Source organism: Pleurodeles waltl, chromosome 2_2 (assembly GCF_031143425.1).
Source record: "Pleurodeles waltl isolate 20211129_DDA chromosome 2_2, aPleWal1.hap1.20221129, whole genome shotgun sequence".
In the NCBI taxonomy this organism is placed as follows: Eukaryota; Metazoa; Chordata; class Amphibia; order Caudata; family Salamandridae; genus Pleurodeles; species Pleurodeles waltl.
Window position 1 is genome coordinate 1074853331 of NC_090439.1, and position 18173 is coordinate 1074871503.

An 18173-nucleotide genomic window follows, 5' to 3' on the forward strand; every position below is an offset into this window, starting at 1 on the left:
ACTAAATTTTCTGCTCAATCGACAACACTGCTGTTGGCAAGCCAGCAAATATAACCTGGACAGATCACACTCTCACCAGTTTCACTGTGCTCATCCTGCACCATCACAGACCTATCAACACTGGAACCACCCACCTCAGCTTGAAAAGCATCTGCGAGCAACGGTCCAAGCACACTAGCAACTTTCCGAAAGCCATCAAGAATCTCACTGCACCGATCACCACAGGCGCAGACACCCAGGCTCCCATCAAGTGCAACCCAATAGCAGGAGCCCAACCACAGGCCAGCTGGTGCACAGAGGAACTGAGCCTGGTGAAACCCAAGCAACCGGATCCAAAATTGAAAACAAGTCAAGACACAGCAAATAAAGACATATTTAAATCAATCCTAAGACACTTCCACAAGCAGATATGAAAACAAACCCCTCCAACAAGGAAGAGGCTCTGTTGGGCCACCTCTTCACTTTCCACAACCTGAAAAAACATTAGGCCAATAGCAGAAGGAAGATGCTGACGTAGGTCTTGACATCTAGTCAACCTGGCAATTCTCATGTAGCTACTACTCCTGTTGTGCCAAACTTTGCCAAGTGAAGGCTTTCTGTCCACGTAGAAAATCTTCATGCAGAGAATTCAGCCATATCCCATGGAGCAGAGTGGCTTTGTGCCCTCCATTTACACCTTATTCACTCCTATTGATAGAAAATACAGCCTTACATACACAGTTTTGGGGTATTTATTCACTGTGAGGGCATACTAATTCCAATATGTAACATGCCACTTTTTTCGATTAAGCATCCAGCCATGTGAGCTTACACGGCACACTTTAGGCACAATTTGGGGTGTATTATTTAATACAGGAAATTATATTGCAAAGGTACTTTTCCTTGTCAATGCAGTTCTTTTAAACTGCAGCTCAATTAGAACACAATGGTGCTCCTAGCAGCCATATATAGTCTCAAACATGTTGCCAATTTCATGAAGATTAGCGTCAATGTAGCATCATTGCAGGACTGACAGTTCACTAAGGGCCAGATGTAGCAAAAAGAAAATTTGCGAGTTGCAAATTGCGGGTCCATGCGACTCGCAATTTGCAACTCGCAAATTGGTATGCAGTACGGTGTCTCAGACACCGACTGCGAGTCGCTATGGGGTCGCAATGACCCACCTCATTAAAATTAATGAGGTGGGTCGCAAATTGCGGCCCCATAGCGAGTCTAGGCACTCGCAAACATGGAGGCCTGCTGTCGTCAGCTGACCTCCATGTTCGGGACTGCTTTCTCAATAAAGCAGTTTTTTTTTTTTTTAAGTGTAGCCCGTTTTCCTTAAAGCAAAACGAGCTGCACTTTAAAAAAAACCGAAACCTTTAGTTTCGGTATTTTTTAATGCCCTGAAAAAATAGTATTGGGTCCATTCGCAAAGGGGAAGGGGTCCCATGGGGACCCCTTCCAATTTGCGAGTGAGTTACCATCCACTTGAAGTGGATGGTAACTGCGACACCCTTTGCGACCGCATATGCGTTCGCAAATGGTATTGCATGCCACTCCGAATCGCAAATAGGAAGGGAACACCCCTTCCTATTTGCGATTCTGAAATGCATATTGCGAGTCGGTCCCGACTCGCAATATGCATTTCTGCATAGCAAAGAGGCATTTGCGCCTCGCAAACGGCGATTTTCGCTGTTTGCGACGCGCAAATCCTTTGCTACATCTGGCCCTAAGTTGGGTCTCTCTTGAAGTCCAGGTGACTGGATTTATTTCATTATTATTTGTTAGATGCCATCAAGTTGATCAATCAATCAATCCAGGATTTGTTAAGCTCAAACCTGGTTCCCCCAACTCCGAAGTCGGCATATAAGACCATTACGCCACATCCTCTCCCTCGCATGATGATGGCTCATGATGATATAGATTCTCTCCAATATGCATTGTCCTCTATTTGGGTCATCAAACCTCTCAATGGCATGTTCGTTGCTGTTGTGATTGAGTCTAGCAGCCCTGCTATTGGTCTTCCTCTTTCCAATTTTCCTTTTTCTTTTTCAAGCATTACAGTTTTCTCCATGGAAAATGGTCTACGTATAGTAGCTTCAATTTTAGCCTCTGGGCTTTGAGTGAAATTACTGACTTGATTTGATCTAGGATTGATCTATTTGGTTTCCTGGCTGAGCAAGTTTTTCTTAGTAGTTTCCTCTAGCACCACACTTCAATGGCATCAATCCTCTTCCTCTCCTGTCTCTACATTGTCTCACTTTCACAGCCACATATGTAATGGAAAACACTGATGCTGGTACAATTCTGACCTTGTAGGTACATCAGTGCATTTGAAAATCTTTTCCAGGTTGAAACTCTGCCCAGTACTAATCTGTTGGAACTTTTATTGTTGATGCCAGACTACACAGCCTCTAGGTATTTACCATCAATGTTATATTTTTGTGCACATATTGTCATCACTTTGTACTTTTTTGCATTGAGTGTAGTCCCACTCTTTCACTATGCTCTTTGACTTTTACTATAAGGGGTTCCCAGATCTTCTTGACTTTTGGCTATGTGTCATCAGCATACCGAAGGTTGTTGATGTTTCTTCTACAATTCTGAATCTACACTCTTCTTCCAGACCATCTTCTCTCATGTTTTCTACATATATAGGAGGCATGAAATAATACTGCACTGCCTAACTCCTTTACCAGTGAGCAACTAGCCTGCTTCACAATGCTCTGTCTTGACTGTGGCTTCTAGCCCAGTTTGTAGGTTATGTACAAGAACAATGAGATGTCCTAAGTGCACATTGCTCTAAAGGAATTTCACAAATTGAAAGAGTTGACGCAATCAAAGGCCTTGGCCTTACTGAAGTCAATAATGCACATGCTGATTTCTTTTAGGTATGCCTTGGTTTTTCAGTTATCCAGGAGACATCAGCCATGCTGTCTCTTGTATACGGTCATTACTAAACCCAAATCAGGTAATTTGCTTTCCCCACCAGGCTATAATGTACAACGAATTATATAGTGAGCGTTATCGTGCTGGAATGTGAGAGTAGGAACTTTTTATGGTAGTTTGCGTGGTCTTTTTTCTTTGTCATTAGAATGTAAACAGATCTTTCCAATCTGTTGGCCACTGTGCTGTCCTTACAGATGTCCTTCTTGGCAGTGACCTGAGGGCTATTCTCACTACTTCTTCTTAGAGGTCTTGTGTGAAGTTAATATCCTTTAGGGTTTCTGGATGGTGACATCCCTTTAGTAGAGACTTTCAGTGTATTCTTCGTAGTATCAGCTATCAACTGTTTATTATTGTCCTTCAGCTTAACAGTTCACTTTTGGATCCTCTCTTTGATTTTGCAAAACTTTTCAAAAACAGTGTTTGATTTTCCTCATTTATTTCCATCTAAAATAGACTTGCATGTTGTTGCAATAATGGTTTTTGTCTCTCTTTTCCCTGTTAAATACATAATTCATTTCTTTCATGGGCACCTTATTTTTTCTTATTTTGTGCAATCTTGACTTATCTTTTTGTCTGTGCAATTTGTAGTTTACTCTGCCATCTTTGAGCAGGCCTGTCTGAGTGTCATACTTTATAGTTTATTTGGTTTTTGTCCATAGTTCTTCTATCACCCTCTCAATCAAATTCAGCATTTCAAATCGTTTTTGACATTTTGCTTAAATATGGCAGGTATATTTTTTAGATAATATCTTGCATGTAGAATGGCCTTGTTAGTCTGTTTCAGCTTGCTTTGAATTTTATAGCTGAGCAATTCATGATCTGTTCCCAGTCAGCTTCATGCCATGCCTTCACCACTAGAATTGAGCTCTTCCTTCTTCTGGCACTGAGAATACAATCAGTTTGCTACATGTGCTCCATCTGGTGATGTCCATATATCTATATATATCTATATCTATATATCTATATATAGATATATAGATATATATATCCATTGCTTCTGTTGATTAAAAAGGTAATGATGAGGTAAATGGATTGACAGAAGCAGACTAGTTGTTCCCCTGCATCATTTCTTTTAGGGGTGTGTGTTCCAACTATCTTGCCTTTTTTCCATTGCCTACTTTGACTTTAGAGTTTCTAGCCACTAGAGGTACATCTAGTTTGCATTTTCTGGCCCTCATTACATCCCTGGCGGACGGGGGTATTTTGGAGAAAGGTACTGCCAACAGGCTGGCGGTAACTTTCCCCAAAATATGTACCACTCCGTCCAACAGGGTGGTAACAGCCACCGGGCTGAGACTTTAGTCTCAAGCTAGGTGGCCGTCAAAGTCCCACCCTCGGGATTAGGACCCCGCCTACCGCCATGGTTTTCGTGGCAATCTTACTGCCACGAAAACCATGGCGGTAGGCACTATCAATGCCAGGGAATTCCTTCCCTGACCGTGATAGGGGTCTCCCCCGCCCCCTCCCCAGAGTCCTTCCCCACCATCCCCTCCCCCCGACCCCTCAGACATACACACGCATTCACACACCCATACCCACATTCACCCACGCATGCCTATATTCATTTACACCCACAGCAACACACTCTGACATACATACAAGCACACACGCATTCACACCACACAACATACACGCGCACAAACACACATTCATGCACACACACATTCCAAACGCCCCACACCTGCATGCACGCACACAAAAACATACACCCCCACACACATACACAACACCCCACACCCCTCTGCCCCTGTCGGAGCACCCGACTTACCTGCTTGCAGGGGGTCCTCCGGCAGGAGGCGGGACATGGCGCTGCTGCCAGCAGCAGTGTCCACCAGCAGAACACCGCCAGGCCGTATCATGGATCATGATACGGTCGGCAGCGGTCTACTATTGTTGCGTTGCTGCTGGCAGCAGCGCCACCTTACCGCTGTCCGCCACCATGACCGTAGCTGGAATTCCGCCAGCCTTCTGGCAGAATTCCGGCTACAGTCATAATATGGCGGACAGTAGGTAGCCACGGCGACAGCCTTTTGGCGGCCGTCGCTGTGGCGGTAGGTGGCATTTACTGCCTAGGTCATAATGAGGGCCTCTGCCATTTTCAACTTGGACCTAAAGATAAAATTGATCTAGCCAAGGTCGGACCAGACACCAAAATAAAAAAAGTCCCCCATTAGTGAATAAGATAGCTAAACAGCTGGCCCATATTTGCAAATTTGTACATCCTTGAATGCGTAAATACATGCTGTATAATTGTTTTGCAAGGCAAGGAAAACTGTATGCATTTGAGTTTCCTGCAGGCAATGTTCGTTTTAATGTTGGGGAAATTAACAGTAAAAACGGGTGCAGCAGGCCATACAACATGCCCACAAACAGCTTAAAAACCAGCCCACACACTGACCTGCTAGACAGCCCATTGGGCACTCTCTAAATGCCAGATAGGCCAGTCCGACCCTGTATCCGGTTCTTCTTCTTCTTCCACATCAGTTGTTGGGGTCTAAACACGGTTTATTGTCATGTTGAAACGCTGTTCGTGGAATCTGATAAGCCTATAATTCATGTCTTTATACCTAATGCGGTTTTTCCAATGTCCATCCTGAGAATGAAAGCAAGTCCACGTCTTCAATATTTTTATGGCCTTGTTGTCAAACCGTGTGATCTTCTAATTGATAAAGTCAAATTTCAGCACCCTTCAATTTAACAATGTCCAAGATGTCAAGATCTCATTCCTACAGGTGTAGCTTTCAAACTCTTACACTCTAAATGTTTGTAATCTCGTTTAGAAATAGGTTTACTCTCAACCCCCTGGATGTTTCGAATACTTGATTGTATCAAAAGCAGCTGGTAAACCTAGAGCCCAAAGTGAAGGACCTTGCTACATAGTGTCCCACATGCAGACACATTTATTCATTCAAGAGCGGATGTGTTAATATCAGTAAAGCGTCTTCGAGTGGATCGTGTACATAAGCATTATACTCGAGTCTGGAGAGAGGCCTTCACTAGTTATCCATGCTTTCCCATGTTATCAATATACGTTTATCAGAACCATCACCAAAATGTTTTTTTCTACATCCAATGCTTCTGTTTTAGCTAGAGTAAGCTGGTGTTAACACAAGGGTAGTTAACAGGGACTACTATGAAGAGCTTGTGTGATACTATTAATTAGTAGAGGAGCCAATTGCCTGGTTTCTTTGGCTCTTAAATGCCACCAGATCATATGTTTCTGTTACTCCTGATTAATAGGAGTTTATAATTTAAAGTTAGTAATTAGGATGTCATCATACCTCAGTGCATTTTGGTGGCATGGTTCTGTGCTTACTTGACCAAATTGTCACCCGCGGGTATTATTGAGACTCCCAAGGGCACAGTAAAGGGCTTTGGGTTAAAGTCTGCATGATGCATTGTACTCTACAATGCAATTTGCTGTGGTTTGTAGTGTGGCAGTGCCTAATCCGAAGTGCATTGCAGTTGATCTGCGTTCTCGGCCTACAGTTGTGGTTAGTGAGTGTCTCTTGAGCACAACCTGGTGGGCTCGTGTCCACAGCACTTAGCACCGTTTGGCTGGTGTCCCTAAAATGCAGTGGAGGGTGTGGAGAGTTAATATTTTAAGTTGCAGTGCAGTCCGATCGTTTTTTCAGGATTCAGTGCAGTGTGATGTGAAAATAGTCATACGTGCAGTGTGGTGTATCTCAATGCACAATAAATTATCTAGTAGATCATGCACTGTGCTCTGTTGGTGCACTTATGGTACAGTTGTGTGGCAGGTTCTATGGAGAGTATACAGTGTTGTGTGGTGTGTAATGTTCATAAACTATAGTGCAGAGAGCTAGGTTTATGCTCCATGGATGCAGTGTAGTGCCATGAGTTTGTGGCCATAGAAACATTGCAGACTTGTATGTTAGTGTTCAAAGTGTAAAGTGTATGGTATTCCGGTTTAGAGATCCCAGGACGCGGCACGTCACACTGTGTTCGGGTCCTGCGACTGCAGTGAAGTGTAGCAGGTTAGGCATCGTAGCATGCAGTGCATTGTAGTCGGCTAGGATCCTTAGGATGCACCTCTCTGCAGTATGTGATAATTCCCATGATGCAATGTGATGTGCTGGTGCCCCTGAGATCTAGTGAAGTGTTGTTGGTTAGTTTCTGTAAGGTGCAGTACAATGTTGTGGGTTAGTTCCCCAAAGAAGCAGCTCTTTGTAATAGGACAGAGTACTTAGGGTCAAGGGCCTTAAGTTAACAAAATGTGTGACTCGTAAATCAGTTACAAAATACAAAATGTTTACTGATTCACATTTTTGCACTGGGAACATTTTCAAATAGTAATTAGTTAACCACAAACACTATTGAGTGATTCAGTATTTGTTTGGTCAAAGCCTTCGCATTTTGTGACTAGTCACAAAACAAGCTTTTTGCACTCACAATTGTCACCAGGAAGAAGCAGGTGACAACCGGGTGCAAACTATAAAAAGGGGTCCAGAATGCCTCAGTTCTGCTCTAGTGAGGCGGAGGCACACGCTGGAGGTAAGGAGCAGGAGGAGCAGGCATGAGAGGACCTATAGTACTGGCTGACTAATAGTGCTATGTAGACGCAGTACCTGAAATGCACCCTTTATCATAAAGGTACACATGTAGAGCCCAGGCCACCCCCTCACACAAGTGCTGTGTCCTTCCACTCTTTTGGCATTAGTGAGTTTCCAACCAGTTGTGCATGAGGCAGGAGGCATTTCACAGAGTGCACAATCTCGGGTTTTCAGAACTTTTCTTGAAGCTATGTTGCTAAAAATCAATACATATACTGTGTTTCCTCATATACCCAGTGACCTACTATACACCAAAGTAGCATTTGTGGGAGTATCACAGTTCCCTGAGGTCAGAGCTGCATTGATGGAACACACAAAGCAATTTATCCACCATCCAGATCGCAAATGTTATACTGAAATAGGAAAAACGACCACTCCTTCAATATACAGGTAGTGTGTAATAGTGAGTGTGTCATAACTTACACCTTAGCATGTTATTCAGGCAGTATCCATGATTCCTACTTGTTCTGTACACCCCCCACACACACATACTCACATTCATAAATTATAACATATGTTAACATATGTGCAGGGTTTCTTATAATGTTTAATGTACTTTTATGTTACAGTACATATGTTCGTTGCCAATGGATTCTGACAACCTACCTATATTCTCATTCAGACAAGCAGCAAAGATATAATATAACACATCGATATTATGGAGAAGGCATGTGGACTCCTGAAAGGATGCTCCAGATGCATACTTAAGAGAGGAGGAGCACTGCAGTATTCACCAGATGTCTCATGTAAAATTGTTGCATACTGTGTTATGTTGCTTTGTATAGCAACACAAAGAGGGCTTCCTATGCAGACGTTAGAGGACAATAGTGAAGATGCTAAAACACCTCCACCTCGTCCATAACATCAAGAAGCAGATACCAAAAGAGCCATTGATGGAAGGAATCTTATAACACAAATCACCGACAGCTACTTTTAAAATACGTTTTTATAATATTGACATTTTTGCCTTCCACAAACCATCATTTTTAAATTGTAAACAATATTTCTCTCTGTTTTTGCACAGGGCATTTTAAAACAAATTTATGTTTTCCTTTCAAGCAACGTTTTGTAAATTAAAATTAAACTTTAATCAAACATTGCACAGATATTATTTTCCTTTTCAAATGATACATACAATAACGTACATACAAATAAATAAATAGGTAATACAGCGACAGGTGTATCTTTACTGCCTTGCTCATTTTTCTTTCATTCCTGTAATTCTGTCACTAGATATTGGTGTATTACTATGTAGATCCGGGGTTTGCTTAGAACTGCGTCTTAGAGTACCCTGCTCTTGTGCAGACAAACTGCTGTGGCTGATGCCCCTTCACTTTCTTTAAGTAGCCTCTCTCAGCAATCATTGCATTTCTATCTTCCATTTCATCAAGCACATTACTATTTTTTTTTCTAGGCCTAAAGCAACATCACCACGAAATTTTCCTATTTCTATTTGTAAATTCAGGGATCGTTGAGGTAGAAGATTTGTAGCGGCAGGAAGGCAATCCTCAAATCTCCCAAAACCTGGAAGTCTGCAGGGTTCAGTGGTCATGATGATGTTGGGCATCAAACCTATCAGCATTTATTATTCCACTAATGTGTGGATACAGCCTCTGTTAATGTACTGATTTCAGTGCACATAGCCTCAAGTGACTCAGGATTGAGTATGAAACCAGACGTCAAGGTTTCCTGAATTGCACTTAATTTTGTCCCAAAAGAACACATTTTCCTTAATTGCTGTTTTTGTTGTTGCAGCATAGGTTTCTCCTGTGGTGAAAGGCTTGAGCAGATTGTAAGTCTGCTTCTACAATTTGAGACATCACTGCCTTTGACGTTACATTAGATCTGAGATTTCAAATCCATTTGCAATACATAATGTGTCTTGCTGAAGGAGTGATTTTTTTATCTGCGTAGTTCACCCTGTTGGAGATCTTATATCTCCATGGGGTTCATCTAGCATTTCAGGTGCTTCTTCTGCTTGTAAATTGTCACTGAAACGTTGTAAGCAAACGCTTCAACCATCTCTTCATTATCAATATTTTCAACATTGTCTTCTTCAAGTATAACACTTTCTAGGTCAGCAATACTTTCTAGATTGAAGTAACATAAATCTCTGATAGCTGCGATGAAAATGATATGCTTTAATTTGACTTGTATATACTAAAACTATATGACAAATAATGCGTTTTTGTGCATCCAAGATACACAGATTCCCCTAGTTTGTGAGTAATTTTTATCTCAAACCTTTTTTACATATTAGACAAAGTAGAAAATCAAAAAAGGTCTATTTGGTATGAATGATTGCTTTAACATTGCATTATGGGATTTGTATTTCTAATTTTGTAGATAGTGTTAATGACTCCTTGAAATGATCATCTCAATTTATGTTCTAAATATATTTCTGACAGAGAGAATAAACATTGATTTATGTTAACATTCACCTTTTTGAGTGTTTTCCTAGTTTATTTTAAAATAAGGAGACTTTCTGACTTGTGTTTGATGGTGAAAGATTTGATGTGCAGATGGCTGTTACTCCGAACACTGCTTCTGGTGTAAAGGTACTTTCTATCATCTCATCCATCGGATTTTCAGTGGCTCAATAAAGAACCACTTCTAGTACGCCGAGCTTCAGACATTCTTTGTGCAAGCTTCTCTGTTGTGTGAGACTGTACATCATACCAGTGCTTACGGATTTAATCAATGGTGTGCTTGCTGACACCAACAGCATTAATTTTTTCATGGATTGACACCCAGATTTTCTTTTTGGTTGATTCCAGCACAGTCAAAGATGTTTTCCTTAAAAGATTGTCATTATTGGAGACACAATCTTCAACCAAAGTCCCCAATTGCAAACCACAAAACATCTGTTTTTGGTTACACCCTCCATGGTCCTTGCCTTTATCCTGGCTGGGCATTGTAGCAACTCTCCAATACTCTCCTGCTCCACAGAGATGTGTGTTTTGAAAGTGCTAATTAAGCAATAAGGGACAGGTAACTTACTTCCTGGTTCTTGCATATGAGGTCATCAAATGCAGTCTGTGTGACATTCAGAACTAGCGATTCTCTATTTGGGATTACTTCCGAATCACATATGCCTATAGAATCGCTATTCGGAACTGCGATTCCAAAGACATCGCTATTTGCGAAAATTAACTTTTCAAACATAGAATTTACCTAATCTATAATTATGATTCGTGTTTTACTGCAAATAATGAATTGATAGATTGTATGAATATAAGGCCCATAATGTAGTAGGGTTGGGTAGCACTCTTATGTGCTGAGTAGTGTCCCTAGAATGCAATTCAGTTAGTGAGTCAGTGGTCACTGTTCACAATATGCAGTGCATTATGCTTCATTAGGACCCATAGAGTGTAGTGCAAAGTGCAGGTTTATTATTCCTAATAAGCGGGGCCGTGTGGTGTATGCGTCCCTAGGACATGTATACTAACGATGGTGAGTTTATTAGGATGCAGGATATTGTGATAGGGAATGTACCTAGGATACAGTGCAGAGTCGTGGGTTAGCATTCAGAGGATACAGTGAATTGTATTGGAGAAGTGTCTGTAGTGTACATTTCAGTTTGTTTGGGTCACTGGGATGTTATTTAATGAGGTCGGTTAGAAACCCATTAATTGTATTGTAGTGTATTGTATTGTAGTATCTAAGATATATTGTGGTGTATTAGCATTCCATAGTAAAGTGTGCTGTTCTAGGGTCTCTGGAATGCAGTGCAATGTGGGATATTACTGTCCTATGGGGCTGTGTGATGGATTAATGGTCTTAGATGTAGTGTTATGCGATAGTTTACTTTGGATGAACTTCAGTGAGGCAGAGTAGCTAGACATATAGGTTGTTAGGGTTGCTGTACCCAGCAGTAGTTTAGAGTTCATAAAATAAAGTACAGTCTGTGGGGCCTGTGCCACTACATTGCACTATTAGGTACATGTGGTAGGTTAGTGCTTCTAGGATTAAAGGCATTGTGGTTGGTTAGTGTCCTAAGATGAAGTGCAGGGGGTGGAAACCCCTCAAATGCTGTACTATTGGTGCACTGCAATGCAATAGTAAGTGCCTGTATACTACAAATCATTTAAACATGTTAGAGCTCTCTAGGAAAAGTTGTGTATCATTAGAGTGCCATGTGATATGTTCTAAATATGCAGTGAGGTCAGTTTGTGTCCCTTGTAGGCAGTGCATAGTGTGAAATAAGTTTGTGCCACTATGATTCATTGGTGTGGTGCATTGGTGGATCTACAATGTAGTGCAGTGTACACCCTTTGCAAGGGTCAGAACTCTTTGGGTGTGTTACAGTGGGTGTGTTAGTGCTCCTGTAATGCAATACTGTGTGGCAGGCTAGTGCCCACAGGATGCCCTGCAACATGGTGAATTTGTCTTTGATGAAATACTGTGATTTTTTAATATCTCTAGGATGTAACCCCGGTACTGTGCCAGGAAGAGAGCTATAGCATTTATAAACCAAGAGAGGACACCAGTCATAACTAAAGAACAACCTTCTCCTGTACACATTTTCATCTTCATGCTTTTGTGCCCTAAGTCTCCCCCAGGCAAAATGTTTTGATGCCAGCTCCCTTCTAAAACTTTATGTCAAGGATTTGAGTAGTGGGAGGGGTCAGTCTGAGTGCAATGGGGGGAGCTTATGAAATCATCAGGGGTGCTTTTCTGGAGCTCATAATTCACACAAAATGTGAGACTTAAAAAGGAGCAAATGCATTAAACAAAAATAGAAACTGACCAACAAGCACTGCTCCTCATAGCTGGGGAGTTGCTCACACTCCTGCGCCCCAGTGCAATTGCACCTGCTGCACAACAGATAGGTAAAGCCCGAGTAGAAGGCTATACCCTCTGCCTCTTTCACCTGTTCCCCTCAAAGCCTGACCATCACTCCAATGATGAGCTCCCAAACGTTGCCAACCCCTTTTTGCATTAAGGGTGCCCTCGGGCCTAATGCTGTCAAGGAAAATGAACACCTGTGCTCATTTGTTGAGTAAGACAGTCATCACTGTGATGCAGTGGGACTCTCAGGCCCTTGGGCCCCATTGCCACTGCACCTTCTTCACTGATGAGTGAAGAGGATTGTCTCCTCTATCTAACACAAAAAGTTGTGTATCCTCTGTTTTCCTTCCTTTGGCCCATTGCAGCAAAGCCCAAAGTGACACTGGCATAAGTGTGCACCGGCTGCTAGTGGAAGCAAGGACAACGGAACAGCCATAACTGGGGTTTAGTTGGCCCCGCACTAGTGCCACTGCAGCTGGAGGACTAACAGTCTCTCCAGCTCTGAGAAGCAGGGTGTCTGCTCTGCCCACTTGACTGTGACATCACTCCTATGCCTGAGGCACAAAGCACTCTTTATGCCTCTTTGAGTTAAAAATTAATTTGAAAAATCCCCAAGTCCCATCCCCTGTTACTTGGACCCAGTTCCGTGTTAAGCAATGGTGACCTGTGTTCTAATGCGAGAACAGAATATGGGCCCCAACACCCCTTTTTCATAGTAGGCCACTAACAACCTTGGCCCCAGTGATGCAGCACCTATTGCTCTAATGTTGATGATAGTCTTTTTTCCTAACCCCTACCCCCCTTCTCCCTGACAACACCCTCCTCCTACTTCCCCCCAACACACATCCATATACATTTATCCCTTTCCTGGGGACATCTTTCCAAATGTCTCCATCCTTTTGTAAACAAAAACATGAGGTTCCACATAAGGCCCCCTTTTCTGGGCAATCTCTTTGATGCTGTCATTGAATTTCACTTCAGGGCCTTTACTCTGAGTCACCAAGGGTCCAAAGGATCAGGGCTCTGCATCTGAATGACGCCCTGCCATCCCATTCCCAAAACTAAAAGGGCCTTGAACAAATGCTGACTTTGTGGTGCCTCGGCCTGAAAAGGAGGGGCAACAGGGGGCATTATTGTGCTGTGACACAAAGGGCAGAACAGGGAGCTAAAGAAGGAACAAGCCTTTTCACCAGGGGGCTTGCTACCTGAAGGAATGCATATGTGGGTAATCACTGTATGCTGCACAAATATTGCACCTTAGCAAGAGGTAAGATTCCCTTCAACCAGACATAAAACACATTGTGACCATGTGGCACCCAATCCTGCTCTAGGGCTCCTGGGCCACAGCATCTTTACATGGTTTTGATGCCTTACCTTGCCTCCCTTAAGCTGCACCTGGGCGCCAAAGCCCAGCAGGGTCTGGACGACCAGGGGCTTGCAGAACTGTGCAGCGATGTGCAGGGCTGTGTAGTGGTCCTTAGTGCGCGCATCCACCTGAGCCCCTCTCTGCAGCAGAGCCTTCACCACAGCACTATGCCCCCTCTTGGCGGCCGCATGCAGACACAGCGCACCAGACTAGAGCAAGCAGGTAGAAGAAGAAAACAGCACAGTAATCACTATAGTGACCCAAAAAACATTTCATAAGCACATTTTAAAATTATTTTTAACATTTATATCATATGGGTGACATTACTCCTTTTTCTTGGCGTTGATTGTATTAATAGCTACAATTTTTCTCTTTCATGTTAAAGTTGTTTTTTCATTGCCTGTAAGGTTGTGTTTACATAACCTTTACAGTATAAAACCCTACACTACAAAAGGTATTGCGCCTCAGCTGTTGATGCTACTATTAGTCACCTCAATATGTCTCATTTATAGACCTTTGAAGAATAAAACACCAAGTCGGCCATGCCAGGTTTCAAACCTGTGAGCTGCAGGCAGCACACAGATCTCTGCTGAGCTATCTAATGTCAGTTATATAAATAACTGAACATTTAAATGCTTAGATAATTTGAAACCTTCTATTCACAAGTAATTTATTTCATGTTGACCATGCATCAGCTGCCACCACATATCTAATACTCTCTTTGCATGAGAACCAATAGGAGTGTCTAGCGCCTTTGCCCCCTCCCACAACACGTTACATTTCTAGAATTTCCCAATCCTGATTCACAGATTTAAGATTGGCAAAGTGCATTTGTGAATGTAGAACTTCCACCTGTGTAGCAAACTTTTTTTTTAGTACATAGAATTAGAGGGGCAGAGTGTTAGACTTCCACGGGCCATATTACCTAAAGTGCATACCCTGGGGCACTTTGGTATTGCAGGACGTGGCCCCATGCAAATAAGGGAATCCCTTTACCTCTCCATCCGCTCCGTATTATAGACACGCGCGGCAGAGGCAAAGAAGCTGTTGGGAGGCCCAGCTGATGCAAGCCATCTATAGGGGGAAATCAGGGTCCTATGGACCCCCAGAGATCCCCTTTCAGGCGGGTGCAGTCACTCACTGCACCCGCCTGCAAGGGGATCTCTAGTCCTCTTCAAAAGTGCGGGTGGGTTGCCGCCTGCACAGTGAAACAAGGAGCGGATTCAAAGCAGCAGCTCCTTGTCTCACTTGAATGCGCTTCCCCCAGAGATGCGCAGGTCTGGGGCTGCCCTGGGAGCAGCACATTCAATGTAATAGGATGCACTTTCTCTGTTTGCGCCTAGCGCACCTGTTTTAAAGTGCGCCGTAGTGAAAACAGAGAAAGTGCACCCTATACGTAATAGGGCCCAGGAGAGGTTCGCCTGTTAAAGCTGGTTAACTCTAATACACACGTACATTTGCATCTATTCCCCAATAATTTGTAGGTAGTTTTCCATTCTCATAAAAGTACTCCTGTCGAGAGAATGAGAAGTGTGTTTCTACTGGGAGAAAAGGGAGGGAGCACCCACATATTTCATGGGGGTGACAGAACACGTTGCTCCATGAGACAAAATATTTACTCTGGGGAGGAACAAAAAAAGTTTCGAGCGCTAGTGCATTTTTGCGCTGTATTTTCGTAGATGGAAGAATCAGGCTCTGTATATGTACATATTACACATGTCAGTACTTCTGGAAAAATATAACCGATGCAGTTTTTCAGGAGTACTAATGGAATTCTTAATAAATTCCAAAAATACAAAACTCTCTCCGTTTGTGAAAGCTGAACACTCACAATCAATGCAGAAACTGTACAGTGGGCCTCATTTATGAGGCCCTTGTGGCACACTGCGCCACCGGAGCGTCATATTTTTTGATGCTACGGTGGTGCAGTGTGCCAGCTCATATTTATAGGAGCACACAAAGTCACCTTGCGCGGCTTTTCAGGCCTTGGAAGTATGGACCCCTCTGCGTGACAGGGGCGTTCCATAGGTGTTGCTTGGGGTGTTCCCATGGAACCCAAAGGAATCTGATGTATTTCCAGATTCACAATTCTGGGAATGTGTCAGATTCCTACGCCACCTCAGGGGTGGCATAAGAATGACACAATGGGGAGAAATATCTTTATTTCTCCCTGGTTTTCCCTCTTTCTATGTGTGCTGCATTCTGCAGCACACATAGAAAGAGGAAAACACCTCTTGCAATTGTTTTTGTCCAGGAAGGTGTCCCTTCCAAAACAAACTATCATCCCCACAACGCAGACACCCTTGCATCATGGTGCAAGGGTGCCTGCATTGGCTCTAAGCAGCAATTTGTGCACCAGCGCAGGGGGAGAGGACAGAAATGCATCATATCTTGCAAATGCATTTTTCCCCTTTCCCGGTGGTGAAGTGTAATGCTTTTTTGTATTTACCCACCGACCCCATCTTGACCACTGACTTCATTTTGTGCTCAGCTTAGCTTTAAATGCCGTCACATTTTTCATGCACGGCTTGTTAACGTGTTTTGCTTTTTTCACCAGGGAAGAGAATATAAAGTGGGGAATGCAATATTGATAAGAATGTACAAGGCTGAGAATGTTTATGGTAGAGAAGGGTACAGCTCGGTCTTGGAAATACACCTTGGGATCTGGCCAGTCTCTTGCATGTTTTTCAAACACTGACCCAGTACAGCCAGCATTTGAATTTCACAACTTACTCGAAGGGAGTTTCTAGAACCTTCCTCTTAAGTTTGTTTAAGGTATATGAGAGTGACACTGAGGCAGAGTGAAATCGTTCCTGAGGGTGGACGCATTGCTCAGGAACTCAGGGCCAGATGTATGAATCTGGCCCAGTGCAATTCGGTAATTGCGATATTTAAGAAATCGCAATTACCGAATCGCAAAGGGCCATGTATCACATTTGCGATTCGGTAATTGCGATTTCTTAAAAATCGCAAATGCAATTACCGAATCGCAAATTGCGATACAGGCCCCATTTGCAGCTATGGGCCTGTTGGCCCATAGCTGCAAATTTTTTGCATTTTCGCAAATTGCGATTTCTGAAACAGAAATCGCAATTTGAGAAAAGCAAAGGGCCAGGAAGGCCCGCTCTCCTGCACCCCATTTTTTTTTTTTTTTAGACATGTAAAGGACACACATGCCAAAAGGGCATGTGTGCTTTACATTCCAAATTTAAAAATGCAGTTTTACTGCATTTTTAAATTTTGCACCTGGTTACCACCTGGTTGCTGGACATGGTATTTTGCACTTGCAAAATACCATTCTGCGAAAAATTGCAATTTGCGATTTTTTGCAGAATTGCATTGCGACCTGGATTTTGCGAATCGCAAAATCCAGGTCGCAACGCAGAAAATCGCAATTTTGTGCGATTTTCGGTATTTGGTCTGCGAATGCATTTGATGCATTGCAGACCCCGATTTTGCACTCGCAAACGGACGATTTCGCTGTTTGCGAGTGCAAAATCAGATGATACATCTGGCCCTCAGAGTCCCATTGGGGAAAATCCTCCTGTCTCAGCTGTTCCGGGTTCCACAGCTTGATGTTGGCAGAAAAGGATGATGTTGGATTCAGTCCCCATGGTGATGGATTTTTTATTTTTAATCATCTAGCTTCACTGTGTGCATGCATAAATATACATAGTCACTGCATATATTTTCATTGTTGACGTGTTGCATTTTATCTAATTATTGTTATCCTACTGATACGATTATTTTCATAGCTGCATGTGTGTTGCTGCATTCACATTAAGTGCTCACATTGTTCTTTTTGTATCTCTATATTTGAAATCTGGGAAGTGCCTTAATAAATTAATTACTCACACTAAGAGTGCTGCATTCTTCACATTCTTTAGCTTAGTTGCATCTCGGTCTGAAGCAAAGCAGAACAGCAGGAAGGCGCAGCAAGCTACTTGCTGCACAGCCCTGCACCATAGGCCTCGTGAATGAGACTCAGTGGTAGCAGTACTGTATGCATCTCTTAATGCTTTCATTAAAAGTGTCAACAACAGCAGTCGAAGAATGAGGGGGAGAAAGCATCAGGAAATCCAGGATTCTCTATCAGTGCCCCCTTCTTTATATACTTATGTTTTCTTCAGTTTAACTATTTCATCCTATTTTCGAAACATAAATGTCAACAAAATATAATGACAAAACCACAGTTTGAAGCACAGATCACGCAATCTCATAACCGCATGGAATTAGCTCAAACCATAAACACATGAATAAACCTGTAAATTGGTTGTCCTTGTGTCTTTTCCCCAACCCTCTAGTTAGACACTAGACTATACCACGCCTTATGCAACCTTTGCATGCTAAACGACAATGGCTGGCTATGCTGGATCTGTAAACCTATGAGATATATTTGTCTGTGATACTAAGGCTGAGATATTTGGAATCAAAGCCTAATCACACAACACGCCTGCCAGTCTTAGCTACATGTGCCTGGCCAGAGCATGGATATGAGTCAATGTGACCAG

General features: G+C 42.7%; 1 protein-coding gene across 3 annotated transcripts in view; it reads right to left on the reverse strand.

Annotated features, from left to right (window-relative positions):
• The window catches only part of LOC138282863 (serine/threonine-protein phosphatase 6 regulatory ankyrin repeat subunit B-like), a 366276-nt gene that overhangs the window by 198782 nt on the left and 149321 nt on the right, over positions 1 to 18173 (reverse strand). For all 3 annotated transcript variants that reach the window (XM_069220832.1, XM_069220833.1, XM_069220834.1), the window contains one exon: positions 13671 to 13871. In XM_069220832.1, the coding sequence (XP_069076933.1) occupies positions 13671 to 13871 (201 nt within the window). The remainder of the gene's footprint in view (positions 1 to 13670; positions 13872 to 18173) is intronic.